The 12,514-nt window shown below is 43.1% G+C and overlaps 1 protein-coding gene across 5 annotated transcripts in view; it reads left to right on the top strand.

Moving 5' to 3' along the window:
• Positions 1-12,514, top strand: part of HTR4 (5-hydroxytryptamine receptor 4) — a 160,674-nt gene that overhangs the window by 130,404 nt on the left and 17,756 nt on the right. For 2 of the 5 annotated variants that reach the window (XM_081035936.1, XM_081035935.1), the window contains one exon: positions 3,368-5,101. The exons of 2 other annotated variants lie outside the window; for them this stretch is intronic. In XM_081035936.1, coding sequence (XP_080892062.1) covers positions 3,368-3,458 — 91 coding nt within the window. In that variant the 3' untranslated portion in view covers positions 3,459-5,101. Of the gene's footprint in view, positions 1-3,367; positions 5,103-12,514 lie in introns of those variants that run through there. One more of the 5 variants, XM_081035937.1, reaches the window with a different exon arrangement.

Below are 12,514 nucleotides of genomic sequence, written 5' to 3'. Positions count from 1 at the left end.
CTCCACACAGAATATAAAGTATCAGATACTAACAATAGAATATTAAAAGCCAAAATCGAAGCAATTACCCACAGCTTTGGAGAACAGTCCTACACACAGCTGGTGCCCAATCAGAAGGTCTGTAGCTGTCACCCACCATCTCTGCTACTCATAGAATCAGAATGTCAGAGCTGCAAAGGAGCTTATAGATAATCCTCCTCCTCATTTACAAAATGGGAAAGTGAGGCACAGGAAAGGGGCAAAGTCATAAGAATCATGCATGGATAGAGGCTCAAAAGGCATTAAAGCCCAGGGCCCTGTCCCCTGGTTGACTACTCACATGACTGCACTCAGCTGCTTCCTTTGCTAAGTTAGTAGGGTGACCTTGTAGTTGGAAGTGAAAGGGGCTCGCTGAGTGTTAAAGCCGTGTCCACCGAGTGTGATCTATTGCACTGGAAGGAGGTCTTTTGGGGTGCAGTATATTGCACCATAATTTTGTACCTTGAATGAAGACCTGAAAAGCAGATGACTTTAAACTGTTAACTGTTAACAATGAGATCAGTACAATAGCGTAAACTGAGACTGATGCGGGCCAGCCAGAACTCACGGTCACCCTGTCATTTTTCTCAAGTCCCATTTGCCCTGCAAAGAGGGTGTTGGTTGTGAGTCCTCCAAGGAGTTAGAGGGGGGACCATTGTCCTTCTTTCTCCATGACTCCAGTCTTTGGCAAGGGCTTATATTGATGTATCCTGAATAAAATGGAGTGACGACAGGCATCCATCCAATAGTAATTCCACAGTACTCTCAAGCTCTACTTGAACTTCTGGAAAGATGGCATGAGAGAGCCAATACAATCTTTGGAAACATCTCTCAGAGGACCTCCTCCATTCTCCTCAACAGCTCTGGAGCCTTCCACACACCTAACTCTGTGGCTCTCTTTAGCTCCATCTTTCTGCCGTGTCTCAATCCTCTTTCCTCATTCTTTGTTACACTTATTCACCTAGCTTTTCTGACTGTCTTCCCTACTTTCCTCCCTCCTTTGCAGGTTTCTGTGTTTTTTTTTTTTCCTTTTCCATCTAGTCTTCCCAGTTCTGCATCACAGAAAATATACATGCCACTTGGGAAAGATTCTCCTTTGCTGGGCGGAAGGGGATAGCAGGAGAGTAATATGTTAGCATGCCAGTCACACTGTGTTTCAGTAAAAGGGGGAGCGACATCACACTGTAAGCTTCCCATAGGTAGAATAAATAAAATATGGACCCCTGTACATACTCCTTTTAACCTTGAGTCCATCATAGTGGGACAAGGAAGTGTTAGAGACAGCAGTACCTGAATACCAGACTTAGCAGTGGTAGTTCTCAGGATGGTAAGTGACAGTATATCCAGACAATGGAGAGCACAGACTTTGATATCAACAATGACCTAAATAGAAGGTCTGATCCTGCCATTTATTAACTGAGTAAACTTGAGGACAAATCATCAAACCTCTCTGAAACTCAGTTTCCTTGTCTGTTAAATGGCTATAAAAATACATGTATTCATGCATATAACACACTTAGTCCAGTGCCTGGCACATAGGCATTGCCCTCGTGAGTGGTTGTTTTTATTGTTACCAATAATTATAACAATAAGTATGATGCAAAGGGAATTTGGCCCATGAGAAATGAGAAACCCTTCCTTTCTATTCCTTCTTTTTCTCTCAATAAATATGTTCAATGAATAAGACAGATAAAAATTTTGTGGGGGGTATATAAAAACACAAGGCCTCATCTTGAGTTATCTAGTGAGTTTATACTTGAAAATGGCACGTGGAAAATCTGGAAGAAGGAATGTATAACTAAGGATGAGTCAAAAGCTATGTTCAGAGCAAATAGCAAACCCAGAAATAGTTAGATCTCATTATTTGGGGAAGAAATCTTGCATATTTTGCTGCAACAAGAATAATCTTCCAACTGGTAAAAAAAAAGGAGAATATTATGGGGAAAAAGTTGCTGTCTGGGATTGATGGAAAACATTTAACTGTCGCTGAGCCGAGCTGTATTGTATCTCAGGGGATTAAAGGAACTGGTTGATAAAACCTCTGACTGGTGCTCTTTCGAGGATTAGGGAAATGATGGCAGCCTGGAGACCAGTAAATGTTGTCCCAGTTCTTAAAGAGAGACTAAACTAGACTCCGGAAACTATAGACTCATAGCTTGAACTACAACTTACCAAAATTCTAAGACAGTTATAACAGAAAAGATTTGTGAGCAAGAGTCAGTATTGTTTCATTAAAAAAATAATTCAGGCCAACTAATTTCATTATCTATTATGACAGATTTACTGCTTGGCAGAGACATTTCAGCAAGGCATTGGGCAAAGCCTTCCCTGGGTAGGTCCATTCCAGGTACAGACTGTTACCTGTTTGCTGGGAAGGCAGTCTGTGGTGGTGTGCCATAATTCTCTGTTTTAGCCCCGTGTTAACAGTTTTTTATCTTGACTGAAGACCTAAGAGGCAGATGACGATAAACTGAAACATCTAGGCAGCAATAGATTATCTGACCTTCTGTATGCTTGTAAAATCCTTCAAGTCTATGTCTAGCTGGTGCTACATAAGCGCATCTTGAATCTTGAAATTGCTACGATTTAGAATACTTTCAATTAACTAAAATGATACCAAACCAGTGAAATGAAATTTACTTGAAACAAATGTAATATGCCCTAGATTGGCTCAAGTAAACAAACAACATAAACTGCACCAATGTAGTGAAGAACCAACCACAGGAATTCACAACTATTTGTATCAAAAAAATACAAGTTGGCAACAAAATCAATATAAGCCAATAGCATATTACTGTTGTCAGAAATGAACTTAATGGTGACCGTATTCACAGAAGTAAACTAAATTGATGATGAAAAGTGCATAATAGGTCAGGCTCACTGTGTAGATTTGTGTTCTTTCCTGGTACCCTACTTCAAGAGAGATAATCATAGTAAGGATTGTGTTCAGAGGACAGCACCCATTATGGGCAACAATCTGGAAACTATAATATATAATGAACTATTAAAGAAAATGGAAATGTGTAGCCTGGAGACAGAAAACTTGGAGGATATAATTAGTAGAGGGAAAAATTTTAAGTGGGCCTGGAGGGCACAGTAGTTCCACTAGGAAGGCAGATTTTGGCTGAACATTAATAATGAGCTCTTTCTAATAACAATAACAAGCACTTTCAATAAACTTGCTGAAAAATAATATGGCCTGGCTGGTCACTGGAGATTCTCAAGTAGTGGCTATACACCCACTCGTCTGCATGGCACAGGGGCTTTCCTGCACGGGGTGGGCTCTTTCACGAGATCCCCTGTGACATCACTCCAATGCTGAGGTTCTATGATCTTCTCCCCTCTCCAGGGACGCAGTGGAGTGTGGTGGCCAATGGGAGAGTCAGTGCCACCCCCCAGCAACTTCTCCTTTGGTGGCTGCTCAGCCCAGTGACACTTAGGCCCCTGGGGCAGTGACTCAGAAGACAGCCATCCCTCCAAGAGAGGGCCAGGTCCTAAGCTGCTGCTTGTGCATGACTGCACCTGGTATTCTCTTCACTGGAGCATTCCATCCGTCGGGACAGGCACCCATGCCCACCAGGGCTTTCCTCCGGGATTGCAGCAGGCGGCGTTTGTGAGAGTCAGGGGACAGGACAGCCCGGTTGTTCACTCGGGGTTCTCCTCCAGAGAGTCCTCCCATGAAGGGATTTTTCATTTCCCAGAACTTCCTCTTCCTGGCATCTCGCCCTTGCCTCACACTGTCTGTTGTCCCCAGTCTGTCCCCTTCCTGTGCCTAGTTGGTCTCACTCATGTTCCAAACAGGATCACTCACCGTGTCCTATCTCAGTCATAGATGTCCCTAAATATGCCTTCTTTGCTGTGCCTGCTTACAGACACTGTCAAAACACATTCTCTTCGTCTTGGTCAGAGTCATGTTCCAAAAGCACACATTTCTTGCTCGTTCACAGCTGTGTTCAAACGAATCACTGTCTCATCTCTGTCCTGTTCTGTGCCCGGCACTAGCATCCTTCCCTCCCGGTGTCTGTTCAAAGGTGTGTCCTTCTGTCCAGCTCTCGTGTCAGTCTCAGACTTCCACTTGCTGTTCCTTATGTCCTTCTCTTCAGGACACGCTCCATTTATTTACCAAGGAAGAAACTGGGGCAAAAATATACCCGAGGAAAACGGTCTCCGCAGCTACCTTGGAGGGAAACAGAAGACAGACAGCTCCCTCCCAGCGCCATGGCCTCAGGCCCTTGTGTTCCGAGATGCCCGCCTTCCTCTTGAACTAGCACAGCATCTTCTTGTAGGGAGACTTGGGCAGGGCCGGCGGCATCGTGGTGTTTATGAAAAGACTTCGGAATCTTTCCCATGAGCTTGTGGTGAGGACCACTGTACCAGTTTATAATACTGGAATCGGGCCCTGTCGCTCCCAAAGGAGAGAACTGTTGAGAGCTCACAGTGCCGAGACCTGTCACTCACTGCAGTCCCCCGGTGGAGGAGGTAGGACCAAGCAGTACTGGGGCTGGAAACCTTGGAAGACCCAAATTCTAGCCCTGGCTCTACTCCTAACATGCTGTGAGATCTTGATCCAGCCCTTCCCTCCCTGTACCCCATTTTCTACATACATCAACTGAAGTTTAGACTAGGGGATCTCTAAGATTCCTCTCCGTTTCCAGGACAATGGGATGCTGCTGGAGCTGTCTGCTACCTCGAAAAGCCATGGCCAGCCTGCCTTTTGACTGTTTCAAAGAAACTAGCTGCCTCATTTGGGCCTTCTAGACCCTTGACCTTGCCAGCTTTGCCCTTCAGATTAACCTGGATATCCTTCATTCAAAGCTGAGTCCACGGCTCTTGCAGGTTGCCCCAGAGTGAAGATCCCAGGGAAGGAAACACCATCACCTCGCAGAGCCACGGGAGGTTTTCACTTTGATCTTGGCCGTGATTTGATGGCATCTCAGGACTTTCTCATACTCACTTTGTTCCCGCTGCTTAAGAAATATCAGCTACCATTTCTGTTGATGTTTACTTTAGTTCTGGAATCAAACCAGACGGGAAAGAGACTTTGGAATGAGGAAGAAAAGATTGCCCAGAAACCATCCAAATGCAAAAAAAAAAAAAAAAAACCCAAAAATCCTCTGTCCTGTGAAGACTTAATTTACTGGAGAGAAAGTCATGCCTTAGGGAAGGGTAAAAGCCTTTAAAGATTAATGTTATTTAGAACTCCCGAATGCTATTGAGAAACACTGCAGCACGCCGACATGCTTCATAAGCCTGGGGCCCTCGCTGGTCAGTGGAGCAGATTCAACCAGGGATCCGTTCTCATCAAACATGAAGAAAGTTTATTTAAGTCCTACCTTGCACCTTCACTGTGGCGGGAGCAATCCCCTTTGCTTTTTCAAGTCACCATCCTCTGCCACTATTAGATTGGGGCTTAGCAGGCAACCACCATTTTGAGGATGATCCTTTTCCAACACAAAAGAGGGAGCAGCAAGGTTCTGAGTCCCAAAGCCACGAATGTGGCGATGAGACCCAAACTACCTACTCTGATGGCTGCCCATGCTGCCCACTGCCTTTGTGAGCATGCGGTCGGGGTGGGGGCAGCGGAGAAGCAGCATGTGCACTGAGCGGATGGCTGACTTACTGTGTGACCCTGAAGTAACCGCGGGACCTCTCTGGCCTCTGAGAGACTCTCTCCTGTCTGCTTCACAAAGCTGTAGCGGCGAGAAATGATTTTCATGAAAGCGTTCTGTAAATCATAAAATGCCCTTCTGTATGTTTATTATTACTTTGGCTTATTTTGGATGCACTAAGAATTTCTTCACCAAGAAGAGATGAACCAGCTTAGAGAATGAGCTTTCTATGTTGAAAAACAATACCGAGGGAAGACCTTTTGGGGGTCTGCTCTTCCAAATCCATTCTCCTCATTTGGTGACTCCAGGTTGTGCAACACACACAAAACAGCCTTGCAGATTTATACATTACAAACCCTCTCGTTTGAAGGGCTTTTGTTGGTCTTGAAGTAAAGGAGTGGGGAGAGAGAAAAGGGGACTAATTTTGCTAAGAATGAGTCTAACTTCATGTAACTTCAAAGTCACATGGAATAAATTCAAATGCCTTTTTTGCCATGTAAACACTTATTTGGTGAAAAAGGGTCATCAACATTATCCCTACCCTATAAATTCAACATATATATAAATTCCATGAAAAAAACCTCAAACATTGACCAAACTATGAATGACCAGCTGACAAGAATGTTGTGAGTCTGCTAAGATATGATATGAAATAACTTTTGAGAATTTTTTAAATCTGACCGTCTATGTAAATGTTAATTATAGTTTAATGTTTTTTAGCTAACACCTTATTTTTGTTTACATTTTTAATAAAGTAGAATTACAAGTGGGGCCACTTGTCCAGGTTATAACGCACTGAGTCCCCTTGTGTAATCGGCGTGTAAAGGACATAAGTTCCCATTATATAGAACATGGAACTTAATTACATAATTTCAAAGGATTACACATTTTAATGGTGGTTGCTATGTTTGGTTTTATACAATTGTTAGTTATACCTATGATTTATTTGAAGTTTAAGCTTTGAAGGTACTAAGATCCTCGATTCTAATTTGTTTCTACGGAAAGCACCCTTGGCTTTATGGTAATATACGTTTTTGATGCAGTTCCCAGTAATGTGTTCTGGGGAAAACAGGAGCCTACATAGACTTGTGGGTTTTTTTAATTGATAAATTCTATTTATTGATAAACATTGATAAATTACACATATGTTTGTATTTGTGCATTCTGTACATGTTTATATAAACTATATATTGAGGGAAATCTTAAGTCTTAAAACTAGTAACTGAACTTTGAATACACAATAAAAAATCAAAGACATGCCTCAGTTCTGTGGAGCGCTCTGAACCTCCGTAGCCCAACCCATCTCAGAAGCTCTGGGTGTTTGAAGCTGGAGAAGATCCTGTCTCCAGTCTCAGGTTCTCCTCAAGGTAAAGTCTGAAGCCCAGGACCCCTAGAAAGTGTGATTCTATCTGTCTGTCTGTCTGCCACCTTCATCAAGGCCTCGAGCACTAGTATGCTTCTCTCTGACATGGTCATCCCAAGAACGGGGTCGGGGAGGATCCAGCCCAGCCATTCTCGGGGCACATACCATAGGAGCCGTTCAAGGCAACATGGCAGCTGTACATCCACAGGTCTTGGATTGAGGTTATTAAGCCTGTGCCTCTTTGCTGAAACTTTTTTTGGTGTTATGAGCCACCCAGGAGCCTGGAATCCAGCTGCCTTGCCCTGGAGTCCCTGGGCCTTTAGACCTAGGGCACCTGTCAATGAAATTCAAGCCCTGTCACTTTTGAGTATGGGGCAGAGGAAAGAACCTCCCCATGGCAATCAGTATTTGTCCCAGCTGCTCTGTTTAAGCCTTGGGACTTCCGTCATCTCACATAGAAAATGCCAGGGGTAGACAAGAATTAGGTCATCAAATCAGAATCCTTTCTTCATACACAAATTTACCTGGAACCCCGTTGAACATGGGCCGAAATAGGATGGGGAACAACTGGGTCTGGATCCTCCATCTCTGCTCATCCAACCCTGATAGGAGCCTTCTTGGCAGCTGAAGACCCTAAATAGCCGGACCAGGCACCTCCTCTAAAAGTCTGTGATGGTACTTGGTTTTCCCTCCTCCTTAGTTTTTCTAAAGAATTCGTAAGACCTCTGTGAGCTATTGCTCCAGATGCCTTTCCTCCGAATCACACCTATCCACTTTTTTATCCGAATCACACCTATCCACCTCTTCCTCTATACAAAAATAAATACAAATAAAAGGCCCCATCTCCTGAAAATTCTATTCTAGAATAACGTCCTGAGCCTTCACCTTCTGTGAAACATCCACGGTGTCCAGGCAGAGAGCTGGACCTCAGAAACTCAACCAACCTAGCCTGGGGAGACTGTCCCCTTTCTGGCTTTCTTTCCAAATGGTCTTTCTTCACTTTAGAGCAGCCATTCTCCCAACCCATCCAAGGAGGAAAACCCAACGTTGATTTAGTCCTTACCATGTCCTAGATAGTTTTTATTTGTTACATAGTTTCATTTTATCAACAGCAGTACCTTCGTGTTCAGAGAAACAGGTATTTTTTGGACATATACTATGTGCCAGGGTCTGTTACCCGAGGTTAATTAATAAATAATACTGATAAAGTCTCGGTTCTTCCTCGTCAGGAACCAGAAAATAAACAAGGAGACATATACACGTGAATCTGACAAGTTTAGATACTCACAAGTGCTATAAAGACCATGAAAAATGGAGATGGGGTTGGGGCGTGTGTGTTTTCTGGGGTATTCAGGGAAAACTTCACGGAGTGAGGTCAGCCCTGTGACCTGGGACAAAAATGCTGGAGAGGAGTCAGTCATGTGTTTATTTGGGAAGAATATGATATCAGTCAAAGGGAACAGCACACACAAGACGCTGAGGCAGAAATGAGCTTTGATATGTGTGGCTGGTGCTCAGACAATATGAGGAAAGGGGTAGGAGAAGGGCTCCAAGAAGTAATAAAAGCTGACAATAATTCAGTTACATACCACTGGTTAGTTACTTCCTACTTGCCGGGGTTGGTGGGGAGCATTCTAAATGAAACCCTACAAGGTAAGTGTCATTTTCCCACTGTGTAGATGAGGAAACTGAGCTGTACCTCAGAGAAGTGAACCTGGAATTTCCCGAAGGACACAGATTACTTGGAGCTGGAAATGGAACCCAGACCTTGCCATGCCTAGCCCTTTTCCCCTGCACATAACTTGCTGAAGGGACCTGATCCCCCTGAGGCCTGTTCTCTTTGGTTCTTAGCAACAAGAACCATCCTTGAAACAGATGAGGTCTCTCCTTGTACTTCTCTCCCCTTTTGCCTCCCTTCTTTCTCCATGGAGTCTTGGCTGTCCGAAAACAAATAAAGATGCCTTTAAACAATGGTTCTTCATCAATTTTAAATAAGCTAGTTCCAAATAGCATCTAATTAGAAGTCAAAAACCAATTCTTGACCAGCAGAAAGTGGTCTGCTATTAAAACTGTTCCTTTTATTAGAAATAAGAGGTAGTTCAATCTGCTTGTATTTATAATGAGTAGATTTTTCTCATGCCATCTTCCCGATCAAAACCCCTAAGAGATTCTTCATTGCCCACCAAATTCTGGGCTCTCCATAGTGTTTCTAAGTCTACGGTTTACAGTTTTGCCTGCAAAACTCTTTATCCCTGCAAAGCAAACAATGTGCTCCAGACTGCACTCTCTCTTTGCATTTTCACCTTCGGTCTATTGGTCCTGCTCTCTTCCCTTTGGATGCACGTCTCCCAGCATCTCTTCAGAGTCCATCTCAAATGCCACCTTCTACCTGAAGCCTTTTCCAGCCTCCAGGGCAGCATGAGGGTTTTTGACCTATTCCAATCCCCGAAACACTTTATTTGTCCTTCTCTCTTAACATTTGGCTGTGCTTTCCAGTGTGGTTCATTAATCATGCCCTTTCTGAGCTTCCCTACCAGATTTTGAGTGCCTTGAGGACAGCCAGTTCTTATTGGTCATCTTTTTTTTTTTTTTAAATCTCATGCCCAACTCAGATTTTTGTGTGCTGGAAATAATTCATTGAATTTACTTCTTTGGAAGAATTTGTAGCTTTTCATTGTTTACAGCGTCCCCACTGCACCATCCCACTTGGCTCTTTCAGCCCCCAAATCTCACTGCTGCTCTGGCATTTAATACTCCACCCACTGCAAAAGCTGCAGCCTTCTGATAAGAGGAAAACCCTTCTGTGACAGTTTTGAATAAAATCAAGATGCTGATCATATTTCTTGCAAGTAGCAAAAGGATTAGAATTTTAAAATACGAAAATTTTCCTAATTTATGGCAAGCTTTTTCTTTTTTTTCTTTTGGTTCATGACTATTGAAAAGAACTAAAGCTTTAGAAGGTTTGTATTTATAGAGTGTCATGGTGAATCAACCTGAAGTTGCGTGAGTACTTGACATTGTATGACCCTAGAGAACATTGGCCATGTTGTCACCAGCAATGGCATTTATTGAGACAGAACAGAGCACAGAGTGAATGGACGATGGGACAAGGCCAGGGATGTGGAATGGACACAGTGAGAGTTGCTCAGGCCACAGTGTGATAGAGAATGTTTGAAAAATATGTCCTTTCCCCCGACATTCTTATTAACTTGCTGTATGACTCTGTTGCATGTCCCTGCCCCTTTCTGGCTTAAGTTCTGCCATCCATAAATTGAGAAGCTTTCTGTGGTTAAAAGCTTGCTTGGGCTTTGTCATTAGGGAAACATGCCTTTAGATTCAGGCTCTACTAATTACTGATTGTGGGTGACTTTGGGCACGCTCCTGACTATCTGAGTCTCAGGTTCTTCTTAGCATGGGGGTAACATCCCCCAGAGTGTGCTTGTGAGGCTTCGGTGGGTTAAAGCCTGTAAATAGTGGAGCACAGTCCCTGGCATACAGTAAATACTCATCGGAGTGTAGCTGCACTCTGGATTCTGTGACATTGAAAGTTCCGAAGCTGCATGTAGAGTCATATGGAAAGGGTGCTGAGGCGCCAGGGGTGGAGAATGGTGAGGGTGGCAGGCAGTGGTTATTTCTTTCCCAGTTCTGTGCCCTGGGAAGGGGCAGGCTATGAACACTACTCAGGAGAAGATGGAGATAGTAGGGATTTGGTTACGGCGTCAGAGAAGAGATATATGATAAGCATGGCCCGGAAACGGAGTTTCGTTGTCATTCAGTGTCTTGTTATGGGACACCTAAAATGTATCTTTATTGTCTCCAATTCATGAGTTTCCTAAGCAGTAGTCACACTTCATTTTCTAAGAGGGTAACTGGACACAACTTTATCGAATACCTAAGATCTGTCAGTACTACCTTGACACTTTACATATCCTACAACATGTACTCCTCCAAAAAAGTATTAATTGGATTGAATCCTAGTTTCCCAACTTGCTAGCTGTGTTTCCTTGGGCAAGTTAATTAACTTCTCTGAGCCACAGTTTCCTCATGAGTAATTAGAGGTGTGTGATTTAAATAAAATTGTGTATATGATAGCAAATAGAACATCACCAGGCAGATAATTGGGAGGTTTTTTTTTATTTATTTATTTGGTTATTTTACATAATAACCCATATTTTGTGGATAAGTAAAATGAAGTGTAAGGAGACCAAGTTTCTGAACCAAAGTCATACAAGTAATAATGAGCAGAGCTTGGATACAAACTTAGTGTTGCCTATCTTGAGAATCTGTACTCTATTTTTCTGCCTGTGTAGAAGGTAAGAGACAGAAGCAATACCATCAAAGTTTGAAGAGCTACTCTCTCTGAAATCAGAAGACATTTTGTAACACGTATGTGTGAATGTCCTGGTAGCCTGGATGGGTAGTCATTTCAACTGGTCTGGAGCCTTGGATGAAAGGTCAGACATTATCTGTGTTTGAAAAAACTTGGTTGAGGTCAGATAATTTCATTTCAATCGAGTCTTTTTCAGTATTGAATACCATTAGGAGGTTTCATCGTTTCATTCCAGCCTTGGTCCCCTGCATTGGCATGGTAATCATTAGTATATGGTCTTCTTGTCAACAGGGTCCAAATGGGGACCCATATGCCACTGCTTAATGATGAAATTCTTGGCCAGAACACAGCCCAGCCCACCCTCCACCCCGCATTCTTTCCCCAAAGCCTTATACCAATCTCTCTTTATCATCCTTAGGGACATGCCATGGAGGAGACTGTGAGTCATCCATTACTAAAGCTTTGTGAAAGGGAAGTAGAGCCAGGGTTTCATAATTTCAAGTGAAAAGCTCCTGGCTGGCTGAACCAAGGCACCATTTCTGGCGGGACCTTTTGTCCCATCCAGCCAGAGAGTGGGCAGTTGATCAAGGGGATGTGAGTCAATGGAAGAAACCAGGAAAGAGTAGTCTTATCAGGGTCACCCTTATTATTGCGTCTCCTCTCCTCAACACAAAGCCTTCCGGAAACATTGAGCTCATAAAAGTAAAAGGCCAAAGTCATTCCAGAATTCTGTCTCATCTAATAGTAGCCCTCTCAGTGGAGAGCAATCTCTATTTATTTTCTAATTTCCTGGTATTTATTTGCTATTCAAACCTTCCTATTGCAGTTGATGGTTTCACTTGTGGTAGCCAGTAGGATGGGGAAAATAAAAACATGAATTCTGATTCCACCTTGAATTCTGCCCTCACCAACTGGGTGACTTCTGGCAAGCCAGTTTGAAGCCCTTTGGGTTTCAAATTTCTCATGCAAAAAAAAGAAGAAGAAAAACGTCCTCACCTACCTCACATACCAAATTTGACTTATTCACTTGGCAAAAGTTTTTGCACTGCCAGAGGAGAGATAAATATAAATTAATAAATAAACGTTCATTGGCCTTTTGTGGCTTCCACATTAATAGGTTAATTAAGACACAGTTTTCTAAAATGTGTAGGACTGGGCAACAAATGCAAAGTATCTCCATTACTACTACTATTA

Source organism: Rhinolophus hipposideros (genome assembly GCF_964194185.1).
Source record: "Rhinolophus hipposideros genome assembly, chromosome: 23".
NCBI lineage: Eukaryota > Metazoa > Chordata > Mammalia > Chiroptera > Rhinolophidae > Rhinolophus > Rhinolophus hipposideros.
The sequence above is the reverse complement of the archived record's forward strand: the minus strand, read 5'-3'. Positions and strand labels throughout refer to the sequence as shown.